Source organism: Gossypium raimondii, chromosome 7, assembly GCF_025698545.1.
Source record: "Gossypium raimondii isolate GPD5lz chromosome 7, ASM2569854v1, whole genome shotgun sequence".
Classification (NCBI taxonomy): domain Eukaryota; kingdom Viridiplantae; phylum Streptophyta; class Magnoliopsida; order Malvales; family Malvaceae; genus Gossypium; species Gossypium raimondii.
This window is the reverse complement of record NC_068571.1, coordinates 1,095,937-1,116,235: the sequence shown is the minus strand read 5'-3', so window position 1 is coordinate 1,116,235 and position 20,299 is coordinate 1,095,937. Positions and strand designations below refer to the sequence as shown.

General features: G+C 33.4%; 4 protein-coding genes and 2 non-coding genes across 10 annotated transcripts; 2 read left to right on the top strand and 4 right to left on the bottom strand.

The window, feature by feature from the left end:
- Positions 1-473: 473 nt before the first annotated feature.
- On the top strand, positions 474-2,861 carry LOC105769257 (pre-rRNA-processing protein ESF2). Its single transcript, XM_012589769.2, has 8 exons — positions 474-611; positions 795-1,059; positions 1,168-1,237; positions 1,338-1,405; positions 1,806-1,895; positions 2,009-2,139; positions 2,324-2,470; positions 2,561-2,861. Exons 2-8 carry the CDS (start codon positions 804-806, stop codon positions 2,576-2,578), a joined length of 780 nt encoding a protein of 259 aa, XP_012445223.1. The 5' UTR covers positions 474-611; positions 795-803; the 3' UTR covers positions 2,579-2,861.
- A 47-nt stretch (positions 2,862-2,908) lies between these two features.
- Positions 2,909-5,511, bottom strand: LOC105769267 (ras-related protein RABB1b). The gene is made up of 6 exons (XM_012589793.2): positions 5,346-5,511; positions 5,100-5,239; positions 4,208-4,290; positions 3,828-4,032; positions 3,410-3,478; positions 2,909-3,204 (listed from the first exon to the last, which is right to left on the bottom strand). Exons 1-6 carry the CDS (start codon positions 5,389-5,391, stop codon positions 3,115-3,117), a joined length of 633 nt encoding a protein of 210 aa, XP_012445247.1. The 5' UTR covers positions 5,392-5,511; the 3' UTR covers positions 2,909-3,114.
- A 627-nt stretch (positions 5,512-6,138) lies between these two features.
- Positions 6,139-9,708, bottom strand: LOC105769249 (proteasome subunit beta type-7-A). 2 transcript variants are annotated; one of them, XM_012589748.2, is made up of 9 exons: positions 9,557-9,708; positions 9,255-9,451; positions 8,250-8,391; positions 8,002-8,098; positions 7,844-7,913; positions 7,642-7,746; positions 7,322-7,420; positions 7,143-7,230; positions 6,139-6,364 (listed from the first exon to the last, which is right to left on the bottom strand). In XM_012589748.2, the coding sequence occupies exons 2-9, from the start codon at positions 9,396-9,398 to the stop codon at positions 6,288-6,290; spliced, it is 822 nt and encodes a 273-aa protein (XP_012445202.1). In that variant the 5' UTR covers positions 9,399-9,451; positions 9,557-9,708; the 3' UTR covers positions 6,139-6,287. The 2 variants fall into 2 exon arrangements, with proteins under 2 accessions (XP_012445202.1, XP_012445212.1); XM_012589758.2 differs by having other exon boundaries at positions 9,542-9,560.
- A 457-nt stretch (positions 9,709-10,165) lies between these two features.
- Positions 10,166-10,237, bottom strand: TRNAT-UGU (transfer RNA threonine (anticodon UGU)). Its single transcript has one exon. It is a non-coding gene; the product is annotated as a tRNA-Thr (tRNA).
- A 936-nt stretch (positions 10,238-11,173) lies between these two features.
- On the top strand, positions 11,174-11,245 carry TRNAT-UGU (transfer RNA threonine (anticodon UGU)). The gene has a single exon. It is a non-coding gene; the product is annotated as a tRNA-Thr (tRNA).
- Positions 11,246-17,028: 5,783 nt separating this feature from the next.
- LOC105769278 (mitochondrial inner membrane protease ATP23) lies at positions 17,029-19,494 on the bottom strand. 4 transcript variants are annotated; one of them, XM_052633064.1, is made up of 6 exons: positions 19,261-19,494; positions 19,044-19,160; positions 18,599-18,648; positions 18,242-18,379; positions 18,044-18,127; positions 17,029-17,456 (listed from the first exon to the last, which is right to left on the bottom strand). In XM_052633064.1, the coding sequence occupies exons 2-6, from the start codon at positions 19,120-19,122 to the stop codon at positions 17,322-17,324; spliced, it is 486 nt and encodes a 161-aa protein (XP_052489024.1). In that variant the 5' UTR covers positions 19,123-19,160; positions 19,261-19,494; the 3' UTR covers positions 17,029-17,321. The 4 variants fall into 4 exon arrangements, with proteins under 4 accessions (XP_052489024.1, XP_012445274.1, XP_012445266.1 ...); XM_012589820.2 differs by having other exon boundaries at positions 18,527-18,648; positions 19,044-19,179; positions 19,261-19,492; XM_012589812.2 differs by having other exon boundaries at positions 18,527-18,648; positions 19,261-19,492.
- Positions 19,495-20,299: the final 805 nt, after the last annotated feature.

Genomic DNA, 20,299 nt, shown 5'->3' with positions numbered 1-20,299 from the left:
TTTTTTAATATGGGCCGAGTCGGGCCAGACTTGAGTTTGACTTCTATAATTTAGGTTAGGATAAGACAAAAATTTAAACTCATTTTTCAGGCCGAGCTTGGACCTAAAAAGGGCTTAAAATTTTGTTGAGACCCAACCTAGACTAGTCCACAATCAGCTCTACCTAGGACCTTGTAATAATATATATTAACAATTGCTAATAATAGTAATATCATATTGGCAAAGAAAAAAAAACACTATTTTTAGAATTTTTATTAAATTCACAATATTTGGATAAAAAATATAAATATTTTTATTAAATTAAAAATGGTATGTGTGATAAATTAATTAGTTCATAACTTAAATTTAAATAAAACGAGCCGGCCTAACTAAAAAATCTTTAAAAACCCGGCCCAATTCGAATCGAACCCATTGGGCCAGACAGGCTACCCACCCAGATTATATACAAATTTTTTTTTACTTCCTTTTTTTTTTTCTAAATTTTCCTTCAAAAATTCTCGACCCACTCTCATATCTTCACATATTCCCCGCCGCCAAACAAGCTTCTCACCGCTCTCCTCCAGTGCCTCACCGGAGCCCTCTTTCTCCGGCGGACCAAGATATTAAATAAGGTAATTTTTTAAACCCTAAACTTGATTAATCAAATTTTGAGTTATCTGCTGTTGAGTTCTTTAGCGCTGGCTGACGGCGCGAAATAGCGGCCGAGACACCGCTACTGTACTTCTATTTGGATCCCTTTGAAGGGTATTTGAAATCTGACTATGGGATTTTTTGCTGAAACTGAAAAAAAAAAGGAAGCTTCAATGACTGAAGAAGAAAACCGAGAGTTTGATGTTGATGTTGATGATAATGATGATGATGGCTTTGAAGATGAAAATAATATACCCAACAGCCAGAATAAGAAGAGGAAAAAGAAGAAATTGTTGAATGAAGGTGGTGATGCTGATAATCGTGGGGTTTGTTATTTAAGCAGAGTTCCACCACATATGGATCATGTTAAACTACGCCAATTGCTTTCTCAGTATGGTGAAATTCTTAGGATTTATCTCACTCCTTCCGGTGAGTTAATATCAGTGAAATTCACACCTCAAAAATGGCTTCTTTTTGTTCTTCTTTAGTTATTATATTTGAAAAAGGATTGGGTTTTTATTAGTTTTATTAATGCAGGCCATCAACCCCAAGTAAAAGTTAAACGCCCTAGACCTTCTAAGGTTCAAGAACAAGAATTTTCTGAAGGGTATGTCATTGTATAGCTTAGCTAACCATAGTTTATTGTGAACTTTTAAGGTTTTTTATGGTTTAACAATGAGTTCATTGGGTTTTTTTTTTTTCTCTAGGTGGGTTGAATTTGCTAGAAAAGGGATTGCAAAGAGGGTTGCTAATATGTTAAACGGTGAACAAATTGGTATGGAAAAAAATTGTTATATTTTGTTTCTTTTTTATAATCTCTATCTATGTCCGTAAGACTCTTCGTTTTGCTTGAAATACCCGTGTTCTACACCCATGTCTAACTCTTTCATATATGGAATGGGGATATGACCCTCCAAGAATCCTTCAAATATATTGATAAACTTTAAAAAGAAAATTTAAATATGCTTGTGTCAGATATATACACATATCAGAAAATTTAAATTTGCTCTTTGATCTAATGTACAAGTATTAATTTGCCAATTTTTTGAGTAAAGGGAGCGAAATGCATTCTGATTCCTAATACAGGGGCTTCTGTGATTCTTTTACCTCATGTATTAGCATTTTGTGATGATATTGTGTGTCCTTACATTTTTGGTCTTTTTCACTGTGATTAGGTGGGAGGAAGAGGTCATCGTTCTATTATGATATTTGGAATATCAAATACTTGAGTAAATTCAAATGGGATGATCTTACTGAAGAAATTGGTAACTCATTGGTTTATATTTCTCTGTTTTGCAATGATTTTGGTGCTATATATAATTATACATGTGTAATGTTTATATTGATTGTGTCTGAGTTGATTTCTTTTCTCATATAGCTTACAAGAGTGCAATTAGGGAGCAGAAGTTGGCTTTAGAAATCTCCGCTGCCAAGAGGGAGCGTGATTTCTATCTTTCGAAAGTTGACCAATCTCGTAAGCTAAGTTCAATTGAAGAGCGAATGAAGAAGGTAAACAACTACTTTTTGGATATAACTCATTGCTTGTGATCGATGTAAATCCAAATCTACTTGATGCTTCATAGTTTCTTGGCTGAATTTCATGTGCTTAGTTTACTCTTGTAATTGCCTCGAACAAAACCGAATACATTATTTTGCATGCATGTTTGATTCCTTTGTGTTGGACTTTCTGCAGAAGCAAAAGGTGCAAGAGGAGTCTGGAATGAACTCCGAGCTGCCGGTTAGCCATAAGAAGGTGATCCGCCAATTTCCACAGAAAAAACCAGTTGCAGTCGATACATCTCAAGGCAAACCGACACTCTCTAAAGATGTTCTTGCAGGGGTGAGTATTGCTTGATAAGCAAGTAACCTACAATTTTATTTGTTTTCTCTTGTATTGATCCCTGAAGCTTTCTTCCAATGGCTTTTGCAGATATTTTCTCAGGTTTAGTAATCAAGGTCTAAAAGCGCTAGGTTGGCACGGCAAGTCATATTATGTAGGTATTTCTCTATTTATTATTCAATTACTTTATGTTTCTCATCAGGGGGTTTTGGAAATAGAGTGAGCCTCTGATACCCGATTATTCTCGAACGAATATTTGCTCTTAGCTTAGGTCCATCGAACTTTTGTAGTCGTTCAACTTTTAATCCGGATTTACACCAATGTAGAACAACTCTATCCTTGTATTTTCGATATGATGAATGTCTCAATAAAGAAACAAGTCTTGGTTGAATTCTTTCTATTTCATGTATCAATTAGTTACCCTCGGGATAACAATCATTAATATGCAAATAACTCGAATTAAAAATTAGGCAAATATGAATATTTCGATTCGAGTTCGGTACAAAGAAAAAAAGAAGACAGTTTTGTACATTCAGTGTGCTTGCTATAGTTCAAGAACACCATTAAGAATATATGAATCAAAGCAATGTGATGTGGTAATGAATTGAAGGATCAAATACAGGCACATAAATTCTTTTAGCCTGCTAACCGCAACAGCCGCCTGTCTGACCAACGGTTCCACTTGTACCCAATGTACCTTGTCCACGTCCGTAGCCGATCTTGATGCCGCATGACTGCATTTAGTTCATCAGTCATTTCAGTAAGATACACGAGAAGCTGACACTGTTTACGGAGTAAGGCCTACTTGGACTTAGGTGAGAGTATTGGACGTGGGAATAATGTGTCCGGCACGGTGTTTAAATTTTTCTAAGATTTTGAGGGTCTTTTAAAAGAAGATAACATAAAAAACGAAAAATCAGAACAACATTGATCACTTACCTCATTGGATGGATCAAAGATTCCTTCCTGAATGTTCTGAAGGATCTTTGCAGCAGTCATTATGAATGCCTACAAGACAATACGATATTACCATTTGATCATTCATCAAAAGTAACAAAAACAATGGTAAAAGTAGCATGTGACTTTTACACATTAGCATGAGATATATGCGACTTTCACGTGCCTTTGTCTCGTTATTATGCCAATCACCCTAATTTTTAACAGTACAAATGGAGAAAATTTTAACAAAAAAGACCGATTTACTCTTCGATTTAATGTACAGGGACTAATTTGTTTATTTTTTTAATAAACGAGGCAAAATGCAATCTGACTCTTAGTACAAAGCCTTCATGGTACTTTTACTAATATAAAAACAATATGATACTATATTTGGAGATCCTTGGAGGATAACACTTACCTCTTCAGCATTTTGAGATGTCCTTGCAGAAGTTTCCAAGAATGACAGTCCATAATCCTTTGCAAACTGTTCACCCTCTTCTTTGCTAACAGCCCTCCGTTGAGAAAGATCACATTTGTTTCCGATGACCGTGACCGCCATGTTCGGATTCGCATGCTGTCGAGCATCCTCCAACCAGCTAGCTAGATGATTAAATGTCTCTCTCCTGATCAAGTTTACAACTTGCAGTTCAGTACAAGACCCTTCAAATGTACAAGAACTGTTGAAAAATCTCGAAGCAAAAGCTACAACAGGCAAGACGCAAGCTGTTGGAGCGTTCATTTCTTCTAATCTATATCAAGCGGTTATAACATAGAAGCCAAAGATAACTGATATCTCACCTGGTTATATCATAGACAAGAAGAGCTCCTGCTGCTCCTCTGTAGTAAGATCTGGTGATGGATCTGAAGGATTCTTGTCCAGCCTGGTATATATATAGAGAGAGAGAGAGACAGAGATAAGCAAAAGAAAAGCTCCTTTCTAAAAAGATCATCAAATTATTGAATAACGGAAGGAAAAATGATCAACAAAAACATTGAGATTGAGATAAAAGAAGCCATTAAGTTCATTAGAAAGCTACATTTTACTGATTCACCGTTGCTTGAGTAGGAAGTAACTAACAAATGAATAACTATGATCTCCTTTTCATCAAAAGGAACTCCCAAGACACAACTGAACAAAATACCTAATGCATTGATGTATTGCTAAAAATATAATTTCATAAAAGGCATTACAAGGACTAATGCAGTTTCTATACACTCACAAATTCCCAACACATAAACCCTAAATCCCTTGTTTTGATTCTTTATTTAAAGTACCCATGTCTGACACTTATGTTTAACACCTCAGTAAGACCATCATGGTAAAATTATAAAAAAAGGAAGTTGAACGTGTTAAATATATACCAATATCCTACACTCACACTCAGATAAACATAATCCATAAGCCAGCCAACACTATGTCAATCATTTCACATAAAACAAAATTAAACTCCTATGGAATTCTGTCACCATCTTCTTTGTACCCTGAACTGAAATCATCTAAGCCTAACAGCCATAAACTCCATTAATTTTAAGCACCCATTTCTCTAAACAGCCAAAGAAAACATATAAAATTATACAAGAAAAGATTTTAAAAGAACCCAAATCTTTCCTAAGTTATTCATACCCTTTTCACCAAAAAATACAAAAATGAATAATAATAAAAATGTGACTTAAGAGAGAAGGTAATTACAGTATCCCAAATTTGAAGTTTGATGGGTCTGCCATCAACGGTGACCATCCGAGCACCGAATTCAACACCGATGGTTAGATCATGAACCGGTTGGAATCTTTTATCTGTAAACTGCAAGAGCAAACATGATTTTCCCACGCCTGCACCAACACACCAATTGAAAAAGAAAATTAAAAAAGAAAAGAAAAGAAAACCCAAATGGGGAAATTTAAGCAGACGCACAGAGAGAGAGAGAGAGAGAATAACCAGTATCACCGATGATAATGTACTTGAAAAGATAGTCGTAAGACATGGTTGAATAAGATGACGTTTCTCAAGCTTTCTTCTTCTTCCTTCTATCTGTAAATAATACTTTCAGACGACGAAAAAGAAGGAGATTAAAGAAGATGATGATTTGTTTTCATTTTAATAATCTCTTTTTTTTTTTTTAATAATACTCTTTTAATTAACAATCAATTAAAGTTTTAATTACTACAATACTAATAATAATAATTAAAAATAAAAATATATATTATAGTTTACTAAAATCACTGTAAAATAATTAAAAGGATTAAAAGTAATAATGATTATATTTTTTAGAAAATAGCATTTTGTGAGATAATGGTCATTTTAAAATTAGCAGTAGTTTTCATTGATGAGGGTGAAAAGTTAATTTTATCATTCGTTGTAAAAGTTGTGTAGATGCGATTATAGTTGTAAAGTTAATTGTTTATTAGATTTAAATGATTATTTTTTATTAATTTTAAAATATAACTTAATTTATATGAGAGTAATTTCATAACTGTGTTCATCTGCTCGACCTTTGAAAACCTTTTTAACCCAAGTGAAAATTACACATGCGATAAAGAATGATTTAACCATCAAATCGTTAAATATTTTAAAATCTTTCAAATAATTTAATTACTTTTTTTTATAATTTTATTTTTATTTTAGTCAGCCAACCTAAAATAAAAAAGTAAATCACAATCCGGAATTTTATGTATTGAAATATTAGGCATAGAATGAAGGTTTTTGAGGGTAAATTACCATTACTGCAATGTTAAAACAAACTCAAAAGGTTTGATTACCAACAAAATCTTAGGTCAAACAGATGAGCAATTGCACAACACTGATCAGAAAATAGTTCTTTGATAGAGCATAAATGAAAGCTAGAGAGTTGATATACTAATCATCAGTTACATAAGTGCTTCATTCTTCCATGGCGTCGCCTCCTTCGATGATCTCCACTTTCTCCTTAAGCGGTATGATTTTTGTCAAGAGGACCTCTGCAACCCATAGAAATTAAAATCAAACAACATATCATACTCAACTTGGAACATGCTACATGAAATTCTGTAGACTTCACTTGATTAAAATCAAACAACATTCAGATTAAGTCAACCAAACTCAACCCAATCTAATTTGATTATGAAAAGCCAAAAACCCGAAAATAACTCAAAACTCAAAATTACTTAAAACCCGAAATGAGCTAAACAACTAATCCAAAATGACCTAAACCTGAGACGACCTAATCTGAAAAAACCAACTAGCAGAACTAAATAATCCGAGCAGAAAATGACCCAAACCGAAATAACCTACACTTGAAAGGATCTGGACCCTAAATAACCCGTAAATTTTAAAATCCAAATTGACCTGACCCGTCCAAATGATAGGTTTACCTTCGCGTCTTAGTTTTTCTTGAAGCACCTAAGTCCAACACCATTTTGGACACAGTTACAAGGATAAAACCTTTTAAAAGCCCTCCAAATATATAGAAAAGTTTCAAATAATTGGATATACTCTGTCAGATGCATACGCATATCCAACACACGAGTCTGAATAACGTAGATTAAATCACTTATTAAGGTCATTTGAGTGGACTTGCTTGACATTCAAATTCTTTACCATCAACAGAACATATTAGTAACCACAGTTTTATTATGCTACATCAAAACCTCTGATAATAGAAATACGGCATCTTCTTGTTTTTTTCAAAAAATAGAAGCAGAATGAGATTGTTCTTCATAGTTGAAATGGATTGAAATTGTAAAGCACACAACTAACCTGTCTTCTTGGGAAAAGAATAGCCTTTGGAGCTGGTGTAAGTTCGAGGATTAGGTTGTAGATGGTTCCTCAAGTATTCTTTGCCACCCTGAGACATGATTCATTAAAATGAGAAGCTTGAGATCAAAATGAACCTAGGATGTCCCTTAACAAAAAGAGGTTGGTTCATAACAACAAACCTTAGTTATTACACAAATATCAACATTGCTTCCACTTCCGAGGTCATTGAAGATACCAGAGCATATAGCCTCAGTGACAAGTTCTATTCCTTCGTTTCTCTGAAAGAGAAAAATCAGTGACCATAGTATCAATGGATCAAAATAGGTGTAGTTGCTGCAAATTGAATATTGCTGTTTTATTTTTCATTTGTAGCTATAAAGGCATGAAATATTTTTATTAAAATGGAAAACATAAGAGAACCCGATAATCATAGAACATGTTAGGGTAGTCTAACTCTTTAATCTTCAAGAGACCAAAAGAAGGGAATAGGTGAACTTACAGTAAGGCCTTCCCTGTATTTTGATTCAAATACTGCCATTGCTGCCAGGGAACCAGAACCCATTGTAGCAAATGGCAATGTGTCAGTTGACCCATGGGGATATATCTGCAGAATTTTAGCATTGCAGAAATAAGAATTAAACTAATAGAGAAAGCAGAAAGCTATTGTCATTTTGAAGCCTAGATGGTTAGAGAAAACTCACAGTATGCAAATGAGGCCCAGTGACATCTACACCACCAAGTACCAAAGCAGCAGAAACATAGCCTTGGTAGCTGGACAAATTGGTAAGCAGTTAGAATCACATGACCATGCAGAGTTATGTTGTCAGTCAAAAAATATCAAAACACAGAAAAAGATTACTTGAAAAGGTGTCTCTTGAGAAGGGTCAATGCTGTCACAACCCTGGACTCTCTACCAGTATGATAGCGGTGTAACTGGAGCTGTGAACTGACCATGTCTGAGCATAAGCATAAGAGTATAACAATGGCTTAGTAACAGTAAAATGAGAATGTGAAAATAACAGTTTATAACCGAGGTGTTCAAGCATTCAAGTTGAAGAAACTTCTGATGTTTGTATAACTATATTAAAGGCCAATTTCAAAAAGTACCAGTTACTGCCTCTGTGTCAGCAGCAGTTCCAGCTCCACAACAGTAAATGTTTGGGGCCATGTAATGAATTTTCTCACAATTCTTATCGCAAACTATAGGTCCTTCAGTTGCTCTAGTGTCTGCTCCAAGAATTACACCATCCTATACAAAAATTCAAGTAAAACCAATGGCATTGCATAACTAGCATCACAACAAGTGTCAACATAATAACCTAGATATACAAAACAAATAAGGGGAAGTAAGTTCCAAATATCTGCACGTCAATTTATGACATGTTTGAAGATAAAAAGAAAAGATAAAGCAATTGGCAAGTTCACAATAACATGGTGTCAACTATTGGTTTTTTAAGTTCCGCACCAGATATTAATCAACAATCACCATCTCAGTTTCAGTCTTATAAACTATATATATCAACATTATAAACCACAAAGAAACACGATCGCCATTGAACTTAAACTGACCAAGAAGCCAATCACGTCAGTTAACTTTCCAGCTAAATTTCACATAATTATTCTCCTTATTTCAGCTTTTCAAGGGGCTCATCATTAATTGCAGTGATAAAAATCTCGAGCCTGAATTCACGATAGCACAGACATATCTCATGAAACGGCCACTTTAACAAAAATCCTAAAGCCTACAACTATAACCAAAATGTTTCCAGATTCACCTTCACATAACCCACTCAGAAGAATCAACCAGCAGGCAATGGCTAACAACACTAAAAATCAAGCTTCACTATGTCATATAGCAAACTTGAGTAGTACAATTCATCTCTTCTTCGACTCCTTAATCTAAAAATCAACAGAAACTGCAATAAAATATTGAAACTTCCCACTATCAACCAATCAAAACCCCCAAAAAGTATCCATATAATACACTGAATATAGCTAAAAGAGTGGAACCTAAATATATACTAAAATCAGCTAAAAAGAACAGATTTTTCATGGTAAAACAAGCAACAAGTCTAAAACCCAGAAATTAACTTTTCCCCTCAAATTCAGTACCTGGAAGATCAAGCCAACAATAGTGGTACCCGTTTTACGAAATGACGGTGGATTAACGCCTTTCTTTGAAAGCATCTCGTTTCTTTTACAAAGATCGAAGCTAAACCCACCCTTCGGAGGCGTTTCAATCACCGATTTCGACATGTTTGGTTTTTTTTTCTTCTTCTTTTTCCCCTTAAATTGAATGATTCTTCGACCTAAAAAAAACGGAACAAATTCAAATCTGAATAAAATTTAAAGCAGAAAAAAATAAGGAGAGATTAAAACTTTGATTAGCAAAGACTAACTGCCGCAGAGCTCACCGGAAAGCTGAGAGAGAATGCAAACGGAGATCAGAGACTGGAACTTGAGTGAAGGATAAAAAGGGAAGGAAACCTATTTGACAAGAAACAAGTTTTTCAATTGATTGCAAATAAGGGTCTCTTTTATAACTTATTTTCAATCAGGTGCTCTTTTCTTGCGGCTTGTTATTTTATTTTGGTTAAAAAGTTACCTATAGTCCCTGTACTTTTGAAAATTATGCATTTAGTCTTTGTACTTGTATATTCAGGAATTTAGTCCCCTACTTTATAGATTTCAAAATTCAAGTCTAGTCTAACTATTAACAATGTTAATTGTTTTGGGTTAAATTTGTTGCTGTGACATTTTGGTAGCATGTAGTTAAGAAAATATTGTAATTAAATTGAATTTAACAAAAACAATGATATTAACAATTGAATTTGAATTCTAAAATCTAAAAAATAGAGAGCTTAATTTATTAAAAATACAAATATAAGGATTAAATTCTTAAATTTCAAAAGTACGAGAATTGTAGGCATATTTTAACCTTTATTTTTCTTTCAATGACTTTTATAAACTCTGAAGTTATAAAAGAAATTTATAGATATGGCTTGATAAACTTGAAAAACTATTGCCCCCATGCAGGATCGAACTACAGACCTTCAGTTTACAAGACTGACGCTCTACCACTGAGCTATAGGGGCTTTTGTTGTCACTGTACAGTTAATATTTTATATAGCACAAAAGGTTTACAACTCATAAAAACGTTATAATATCTTATATTCCTTCATAAAAATGTCCTCTATTTAACCATTTTAAAATATATGACCCTTATACAAGTAAATTTTAATTTTTTTATTATTTGATCATTTTGAAAGATATAACCGTTATATGAATAACTCATAAAAATGTTTAGCTCTAATTTGAACTTGTAGCATATATATGTATTAAGGTATTATTTTCATTATTATCACATGATATTACTTTCATATACTAGAGAATTGTATATCTTGAACTTGTATATTTTAAGGGTTCAAAGATCATATTTTCATATGCATGTTTGAGTATAAATCAAACACAGATGTTAGACACAAGTATTTTAAAAAACTAGTAATGTTATTTTTAAAAAAATTTTGATTTGGATGATAATTAAATATGGTACTTTTGGAACGCAAAGATGCAACAGATAAAGAAGCTTGATTAGCTATGGTAAAGAAAGTGGATGGAAAGTGCTTAGCAAAGGGTGTAGCATAGTGGTGAACGTCCATTCTAACAAAGTTTTGGCTGCTTTGAGTGATTATGATGAATGTGGATGAAACCATGACAAAGCTTCCTCAACCTTATTGCCCATTTATACACTACTCATTGCATGGGACTTGAATATTTAAAATTCTCTTATACCTTAGCCTCACAAGGTTTGTGTTTGACAGGTAATGTTAATGACCATTATTTGATCTGATTTGGTAACTTATTATTATAGTTAAAATAAAATAAAAATATTATGTTTGGGTTTGACATGTAATGTAGGGGGGGAAATCAAAATCTTTTCCAAGATTAATTATTAAAAATCATCATAATATATGCAGCGAACCAATTAATATATAAGATATATAAGATATCTCTTTGCATCTATAACAAAAGCCCCTATAGCTCAGTGGTAGAGCGTCAGTCTTGTAAACTGAAGGTCTGTAGTTCGATCCTGCATGGGGGCAACATTTTTAAGAAGTGCCTTCTGTCATTGTTTTTTCCGAATCTTCTCTGTTTATCGTCTTATAATTCAATTGCTGCTTTTCCTGCTCACTTTTCGACTTGAATCTTGTTGGTTTTTATATTACTTTATTTCTTAGAATCGAACATGGATTTCGCCACACGTAGAGGAGACACTAGTTGTTCCACCGTTTAAATGATGGAGGAGGAGAATAATCCTCCTCGAATGTGCAAGAATAGGGTGACTGGGCCCTTGATTCCTTGCCCCACCGGAAAAAAGGAGTACGAAGCCCTTCTTCCTTGTAGGGGTTGCAAATTCCCCACTTCGTACAACTTTTTCCATGCCCTGAACCGGAGCCATTGAGTGCCCTCTGTGAGTATGACCTTGATCGTCCTGGGTTTCTTATACCCCTCCATGCTTGGGAGGGTGGGTTCACACTTCCCCTCCATCCAAGGTGCTCAATTCCTACGGTATTGCTCTAGGCTAGACTGGGGCCTCATAGTGGATCCTGTCTGGATTCATCATTCTTCGCGGGCTTTGCCAAAGGTCAGGAGTGTGACACCCCACACTCGACCTAGTCACTAAATTTAAATGTGTGACATCACTTCACATTGCCGAAGTAACTTAGATTTATTCAATTCTCAAAGTTTGAAACTATACACAAATAGCCACTAATCAGATATCAATTAATCTTGTTATACTGAAATAGGAGCTTAATGGAGTTAATTATGGAATTGAGAATCAAAACAAAACTTAATCTTCAAATTTAAACAGTGTGTCTTGAGATAGAATAATTCTTGTCTCAAAATCTAAATAGGGCAAACTATGTTTAGGGTTCTATATTGCTTTGTCTCGAGGCAATAAGATCCTTATCTTAAGATTATATAGTACTTATCTTGAGACACGATTATTATGTCTTAAGATAGATCTATCAAAAGTATAACTTTACAACAATTAAATGACTCAAGACACTTCCTTAAGATTGCATCAACCAAATACATCCAAATAACATAAGAGAAGCATAATTAATATTTTTAAAATTATGGCATAATATTTATACCTAAAAAAAATTATGGCATACTATACCTCTCATTTCAAAAGTAGCAAATTAATACTTAAACCGGTTAAGTACATATTTTAACTATTTAATTCAAATAGCAATTCAACTAAATTCAATTATATTAAGCTACGGTCTCAATTCATGACATAACTTTCATGACTTAGTTTATTTATTCAAAGAAGTAACTTTTAGCTTTGATGTTTGTCTGTCGCGAGGCACACTGCTACAAGTTGCATTAAATGTGTGAAACAAATGCTCCCAATGGCTAGAATTCATCCCCAACAGTCATAAACGTCCACAAACTTATTCCTAGGTATAAATACAAGTTAAAAACACATCAAGACACAAAAGATGAACATCCAAGCATAGAAATAAGGAGAAAAACATCAAATTCCTTATTTCTTGATATTTTCAGTTGTACATATCTTTTAGGTGCTTATTATTAGATCTTTTTTATCATTTTCATTTCAATTCTTTGAGAGAGCTAAACATTTGTAAACACACACACCTCTTTGAGAGGCCTTCATATTTACATCTTTTCTTGCACTTACAAAAAACTACTTAAGGTTTTTGAGGCATAAAACCTTAAGTAATTTATAAATAGTTTTAGTTGAGCCACGAAAACTAGGAAGGGTGCTAATTTAGTTATAAAAGTTTGGGGAAAAGGTTCTATCTAAGCCTCAAGTAAAAGATAATGTTGTGAAGTCATTATCTTTTCCTTAAAAAGTAACAATTCAAGTATAGTGGATTGAGAAATCCTTGTTTGAGGTAGGCAATTGGGGCTAAACCACTATAAATTAGAACGTTTAAGCTTTTCTTTTATTTCCTCATCATTTAAAAAAGTTTACGAAAGATTTAAATATGACTTCACCCCCCTCTTGATATTTTCGAGTCTAACAAATTATGAACATCACAATTCTCTCCTGATCTGATTATCGACCCAAAGCTAAATTGGAAACTCAATTACTCATGGAATGAAAGTGTATGCCTAAAAAAGAATGAATAAATTAATTAAAATAATAATTTTTTTTAAAAAAATGGCTTAAATTTAAAGCAACTTAGTGACATGAGTGAAAAATAGAACATTATGGCTAGATCAAGTGTGGTAGTTAAATTTAAAGCAATGACCCAAAGTATTTGTATGTTGTTATGGCGGAAGATTATATTACAAGGTTTGAAGATAAAATTGAGTGAACCAATGAAGTTAACCCCATGCGACATGATCTAAGCATATTGATGTAGATAGACATTTTATCAAAGTGAAGCTAGAGAGTGGGCTTATTTGTACTCCATATATTCCTTCGAGGGGGAAATTGATAGATGTCTTTACAAAAGGGCTTGATGGCAACACTTTCCAATGGAAGACACATATTCACCGGCTTGAGGGAGAGGGTGGAAAATACTTATCTTTCTATTTGTCAGGTATATGTTGTAAATATCTTGTTCTTAAAGTATAAGGATTAGATCAGTTTTTGTTTCCTTCTTTTTATCTTGTACTTTTAGTTTATATTTTACTGAGACTCATGTATGAGCGTCAGATATGGATACATGTCCAATAGGACCGGTCCATTCAGACATTTACACAAACAAAGGAATTGCAAACCAGTTGCTTACATTAGTTCTGTTAATGACATCTGAACTTTCATTACATGAACAAAGTTTTCATCATTCAACCATATGAACATCAATATATATATATTATATGGGAGAATAGTATACCATGAAAAGAGTTGAGCTTGACTGTGTTAGAAGCAATGAGTTTAGCAGCAACACTGGCCCAGTTGGCACTACCAACAACAGTGACCCTTGATTTGAAGCCAACGTGAGTGTCACTGCCACCCTTGTTTAGAGTGTTGGATGTGTTGTGGGGGTATTTTTCTACAATAATACCAATAATTACCAACATAGAACAATTTTTTGCATTTGGATGCAAAATGGGTTTACCTTAAACCCATTTCTACAATTTCAAAAGGAATATTTTCGGTTAAATCATCAGGAAATGAAAAATTTTCTTAGAGAAATGAATTTTATCTTAAAATTGAAGAACCAAGGTATCTTCCTATTCTATGATGCAAAAATAGGATTCTTTTCGAGAATTGTTTGCAATAAAATGGCAAGTAAAAACTGGTCTTTCAAGGAGCTCTGTCAAAGGGCTTTGCGTCATTATAACAGATATCCCACACAGCCTCCATGGCATCCTTTGCAGCTGTTTCGGAGCAGAAAGGGTTAACGCTCAGCGATCCCATAACTTTTCTTCTCATGCATTCCTTTCGAACCAAAACATAAATTACTTAGATTCGATAGAGAATATAAAAGAAACCATATCAGAAATATCATAACCGAGTTTAAAGTAAATCACAAACATGATATCTTCAACAAAATGTAGAGAAGAACACATGGGTTAAGACTCAGTAGGAACCAAAAAATAAGTCCTTAGTAGGATAAGTCTTTATTCTAGCTCACAAAGTGCAACACTATAACAAGCTGGAACCATGGTGGGTAAGTGGCAACTTTGTTGCTCAGACTCAAGTTTGAGGGTCGGATATTGGGATGAGTCCAATGCGTTCTTTTTACTATGTACCAGAGGGTCCTTGAAAGTCATATCCTATACCCATTTCTAAAATTGTGTCAAACACAAGTACTCTAAGAAAAATGAAAAGTCAAAGCAGCATAGATTGGGAAGAAGTAGATGCGAAGGGAGGGTCAAACGTGTATTTCTCAACATGAACCTGTTATGCACAGAGGTGTCGAGTCCTCTTCCTCTTCCAAATATCTGCCAGTTACGGCTATTTTCATATTTTATGCAAAGAAAGAAATGAAAAATTGAGGCTGAGTTCTTTTTAGGGAACTCAACCCCTTAATGTTTTATTTGAATCATGTTCATAGCACAATTCCTACTTGAGAGTTCGGTTCATACAATGCTAACCCACTTGCAAGATAATCAGACCTTTGCAGTCAAACCAACTGATATACGGTTTAATTCAATGCTTGGAATGATTGTTACTGATCGAATTGTTGAGATAGTTGCAGCTCTAAAGTTTCTTAATGAAACAAGATAAGAGGGGAAAAACTCACTTGTTCATGGCCCCTTATCTTCATAAAATCCCGCAGCAATTCCCGTTTGTAGTGGCAATCACCACTTAGATGGTTAGCACGAATTTCCAATCATAGAAGAAAAAAAAGTGAAGACATTTACATACCAAATGTACTGAGAAACTAAGTTTTCAGTTTGACAAACCCCAATACAAGCTTGATGAGCACAATTTCTCAAATCTAGCTTTCTCCATATGCTCCCTCGAAAATTTCACCATTGGAGCTATTCCAAATATACACACAAATAATAATAATAATAATAATAATAATAATAATAATAATAATAGACTCATTCAATCATAGCCCAAAGCAAATAAAAAGGCCGATTTTAAAAATATTAAAGAAATAGATCAATTTTTCAATATTTAAAAAATAAGTAGATTTTAGAAAAAAATAGAAAAGACAATCTATAGAAAACGTTTTAAACTGAAAGCACGCCCAATAGAATGTGTTTTCGAAAACGCTTTCTATAAAATGCACTTTCTTTTAACATATTAATTTTTTTGGTTAGATGATTAAATATTAGTGATTTTGTTCTTAAGTCTCAAGTTTGATTCCTTTCTTGCACACATTTGTGTTTTTTTATTTCATATTGTTTTAATTTTTTTATTTTCTATTAATGTTTTAATGCATTCCCTCCTCTGGTTAACTAATAGTAATTTCATCTTTGAGTTCGAGGTTTGATTCCTTTTCTAAATACATTTCTATTTTTATTTTTAATTAATTGTTTGAAATAATTATTTGATTTCATAAATAAAAGAGTTATTAATTAAAAACATCAATTAAAAATAAAAAGGACTTGGTGATTAAAAATAAAAAATACAAATGTGCTTAGAAGAGATTCAAACTAGAAATTTAAAAATAAAATCACTATTATTTAACCATCCAACAAGAAGAGTTTATGTGTTAAAAGAATTAATAAAAAATAAAGCAAAAATTTAGAACAACATGAACTCAAGTCCAAAATAACTACAATTTAACCGTTTGACTAAAGGAACGGATATATTAAAAGAAAACGCATTTTGTATAAAATATTTTAGAAAGCACGTCCCCTAAGCTGAAAATGCATTTGCTAGAAGCACTTTTTATTTCTCTCTTCAAAATCGAGTAACCTAAATATTAAAAAAAACGACCTAAAACCCTAAATTCCCTAAATAAATACCTTTTTAATTTTCACTGTTGGGATTTTGAGCAAGGAATCAAGCAACTCTATGGCTGGTGAGTTCTGGCTTTCTCCTTATTTCTCTTCTTCTCAAGAATTGCCAACCAGTTTCTGTTATTCTCAGAAGTAGAGAAATAAATTGAATTGATAATTTATTCCTCTTAGCTTTACATTAGCTAAAAAATCTCTAACAACTAAGTAATCCCTAATACAGTCCCAACAAAGTTTCTGTTAACGACATCTGTAAGCTTCTCACCACTTTGCAAATGTCTCCTTAAATACCCACATCCTAACTTCTTCTGAATTTTCATTTCATCACTCAACCATATGAACATCAATACATATAGACTGTGAGATTAAAGGCCAAGAAATGCAAATCAGGCAAATAAATCCAGAATCTCACAATGAAACAGATCTGCTAATGATTTTACGGTTTTGGAATCATAACTTTCAACTCCAAGGACACCTCGTGTGAAAATGAACAATTCTGAAACCAGCATCTTATTGACTCAACTAGGTTGAAATGGTATACTGAGGCCTTCTCATTCTCTGAAACCTGACCTCAAATAACATTAGCAATGGTACAATCCTTTCCTCTCCAGCCTTCTCAAAGAGGCGGAAAATATTTTCTTAGGGAAATGAATTTTCTTTTCAAGATTGAAATGTGCATGTAATTGAAGAACCAGAGCATTTTCCTACTCTATGATACAAAAAGGATTTGTTTGAGAATTGTTTCAAATAAAATGCGAAGTAAAAACTGGTCTTTCAAGGAGCTCTGTCAAAGGGCTTTGTGTCATTATAACAGACATCCCACACAGCCTCCATGGCATCCTTTGCAGCTGTTTCGGAGCAGAAAGGGTTAGCTATCACCGATTTCATAACTCTTCTTCTCACACAGTCCTTCAAAATCAAAACATAAATTACTTGGATTTGATAGAGAATACAGAAGGTAAAAACTTTAAAGTAAACCATAACTGAGTTTAAACTTTAAAGTAAACCATAAACATGACATCTTCAACAAAATGTAAAGAAAAACAACACACAAGGTTAAAACTCAATAGGAACCAAAAACAAGTTTAGCATAAATAAGTCCTTAATAGGATAAGGTTGGTTTCCATCACAAATTTCTTTATTCTAGCTTAGCTGGAACAAAGGGTAGGTAAGTGGAAACTTTGTTGCTCAAAATTAGGTTTGTGTGTCGGATATGGGTATGAGTCCAATGCATTTTTTAAGTTTTTCCATGTACCAATGGGTCCTAAAAGAGTCATATCCTAGACTCATTTCCAAAAATGTGTCAAACATGGATACTTCAAGAAAAATGAAATGTCAGAGCAACATAGATTGAAAAGAACTAGATTCAAAGGGAGGGCCCCAACACGCATTTCTCAACATGAATATGTTATGCAAAGAGGTGTCAAGTCCCCTTATCTTCATAATGAAACACTAAAGTTTCTTAATGAAACAATATAAGAGGGGAAAGAACTCACTTGTTCATGGCCCCTTATCTTCATAAAACCGCGCAGAAATTCCCGTTTGTAGTGGCAATCACCACTTAGATGGCCAGCACGAATCTGCAATAATAGAAGAAAAAAAGTTAAAACATCTACTTACCAAATGTACTGAGAGAGCCCAAATACAAAGAGAAACCAAGTGCAGGACATTAAACCAAGTTCAGTTTGACAAACCTCACTACAGGCATGATGAGCACAATTTGTCCAGTCCAAATTTGAAGCACGGCATTCATCATATGCATGAATAAGCTCATGTATAACTACTTGATTGACATCATCTTGTATCTTCACTTGGTCGCTACACACCACTATCTAGAAACACACACACAAAATCATATAAAGAGAAGGCATCTGTTAAAACAAACCACTAATCATATTGCATTAACTGATCAAGAAACTGTTTTAATTGGATTAATTTAAAGCAATATTTCTAACATAAAGGAGCATAAAGATAATTACTCCTTCGCCACGAACATAGCCTCCACCCATCTTCCTATTGCAATTAACTGCCTTGATGAAATTATCTCCTACCTTACACCCTGTTTTCTCCATATGCTCCATCAAAAATTTCACCATTGGAGCTATTCCAAATATACACACAAAAAATAATAATAATAATTAGATCCATTCAATCATACATATACCTGTTCGGTGCTAGGAAATGCGGGGAAAAGGAGAAAAACATAAAACTTGGAAATAGTTTCGTAGCAAAAAATCATGAAAACCTTAAATTATTTGACTTCCAAATATATTAGCTAAACCCCCCAATTTTTTTGAAGGAAAAAAAAACCCTAAAATGAAAAAAATCCTGAAAACTCCATTCAAGAAAGTAAAGCAACAACATTTAACTTTTCCCATAGTTTTCCCAATGAATAACCACCAATAATTCAGAAATGATTATTACCCTAAAACCCCAATAAAAGAAAAATAATACATTTTGGCAAAAAAAAGATTAAAAAAAGAATTGCAATATTACTCCGTAGACTTCTTTGAATCATGTCTTGGCATTCCTTAATGGTGCATCCTTCAGATTTCTTGTAAGATTCTTCTTCCATTTTGTACTGTTTTGGTTTTTGGGGAAAAAATCGAGCACCTATATAGCAAGTGTATTTCTGATTGTTTTTATTAAGAAAAAAAGATTACTTTTTCGGTTGTGTTATAAAAGAATCAATCTAATAGATGAGAGATAAAACCTAAAGATCAATGGCTGCCGAAGAATATCGTTGGCTTTCGAAAGCAGAATTGAAGATGTCGCAGCACTGTGTAGGAATTAAGTCAGTGCGACCCGTGAGAATCGAAGTCGGTGTGAGGGGAAACAGCAGCCGGAGAAGAAAAAGGAAGTCGCCTGAGAATGTGCCGGGGAAGTGGTGAGGTGAAGGCGGCTTAGAGAGGAAAACAGAGTGTTTAGTTTTATTTATTTATTTATTAAGAAATAGAAGGAAAAAGGAAATATAAAAATATTATAATTTTTAATGTCAAAATTTTAATGTATTTTTAAAAAAATTAATTTTTAATTTAAAAATGACAGGTGAGTCATGCCACATCAGCAAACCTAGAACAAAGAAAAATGGTTGACCCCTCAAATCAGCTTCTTCATCTAAATTTCATCTATGTGATAAAAATTGAAAGAGTAAAACTGCAATCTAAAAAAGAGATTAGGGTGAAATTCCAAAAAAAAAAAAAATCCAAATATTAAGGTTGAAATTTGCAATCAAGCCACTAAATGGTAATGAAGAAAAAAACAACAAGCTTAATTGCATTTGAGGTTATTTAAATATTATTGAGTTTACACTTAGGTCACTCAACTTTAAAATGTTATAAAATGGTCACTAAACTGATGTAGTCATTAAATCATTGTTTATCATATATAATTGTTTATCAACAGAATTAGAGGAGAAGAGAGGGGTGTCGAGGAAGGTCGGTTCACCCATTCTAGGGTCGAGAGCCTATAAAGTAGAAGGACTCAAGATAAATGCTTAAATTATTCATCTTTGAGTAAATTATTATTTTATTATTTATTATAGGTCTATGAGATATTATTAAGGTCGTATTAAAATTTTGTAAAGAAAATTTGATGTTTAAATGATTAATTAAGTGAAAAGATTAAATCGTAAAAAGTGTAAAAGTTGAGTTCTAATAGTAAAGGAGTCAAATGGCTATGAAACTTTAAACTGAAGGACTTGAATGGTAAATATACCATTTAAGGTGATACTGGATGTGCATGGACATGGT

Excerpts from the sequence above, each read along its gene's own strand:
- LOC105769257 (XM_012589769.2), top strand. The coding sequence starts at position 804 with ATGACTGAAGAAGAAAACCGAGAGTTTGATGTTGATGTTGATGATAAT. Across the intron at positions 1,238-1,337 it reads GAACAAGAATTTTCTGAAGG|GTGGGTTGAATTTGCTAGAA; the intron begins GTATGTCATTGT and ends TTTTTTCTCTAG. Across the intron at positions 2,140-2,323 it reads TTGAAGAGCGAATGAAGAAG|AAGCAAAAGGTGCAAGAGGA; the intron begins GTAAACAACTAC and ends GACTTTCTGCAG.
- LOC105769267 (XM_012589793.2), bottom strand. The coding sequence starts at position 5,391 with ATGTCTTACGACTATCTTTTCAAGTACATTATCATCGGTGATACTG. Across the intron at positions 4,291-5,099 it reads AACTTCAAATTTGGGATACT|GCTGGACAAGAATCCTTCAG; the intron begins GTAATTACCTTC and ends TATATATACCAG. Across the intron at positions 4,033-4,207 it reads CTTGTCTATGATATAACCAG|GAGAGAGACATTTAATCATC; the intron begins GTGAGATATCAG and ends AAACTTGATCAG.
- LOC105769249 (XM_012589748.2), bottom strand. The coding sequence starts at position 9,398 with ATGTCGAAATCGGTGATTGAAACGCCTCCGAAGGGTGGGTTTAGCTTC. Across the intron at positions 7,747-7,843 it reads CTGGGCCTCATTTGCATACT|ATATATCCCCATGGGTCAAC; the intron begins GTGAGTTTTCTC and ends AAAATTCTGCAG. Across the intron at positions 7,231-7,321 it reads ATATTTGTGTAATAACTAAG|GGTGGCAAAGAATACTTGAG; the intron begins GTTTGTTGTTAT and ends ATCATGTCTCAG.
- LOC105769278 (XM_012589820.2), bottom strand. The coding sequence starts at position 19,122 with ATGGAAGAAGAATCTTACAAGAAATCTGAAGGATGCACCATTAAGGAA. Across the intron at positions 18,649-19,043 it reads GATTCAAAGAAGTCTACGGA|CTCCAATGGTGAAATTTTTG; the intron begins GTAATATTGCAA and ends TATTTGGAATAG. Across the intron at positions 18,380-18,526 it reads GCTATGTTCGTGGCGAAGGA|ATAGTGGTGTGTAGCGACCA; the intron begins GTAATTATCTTT and ends GTGTGTTTCTAG.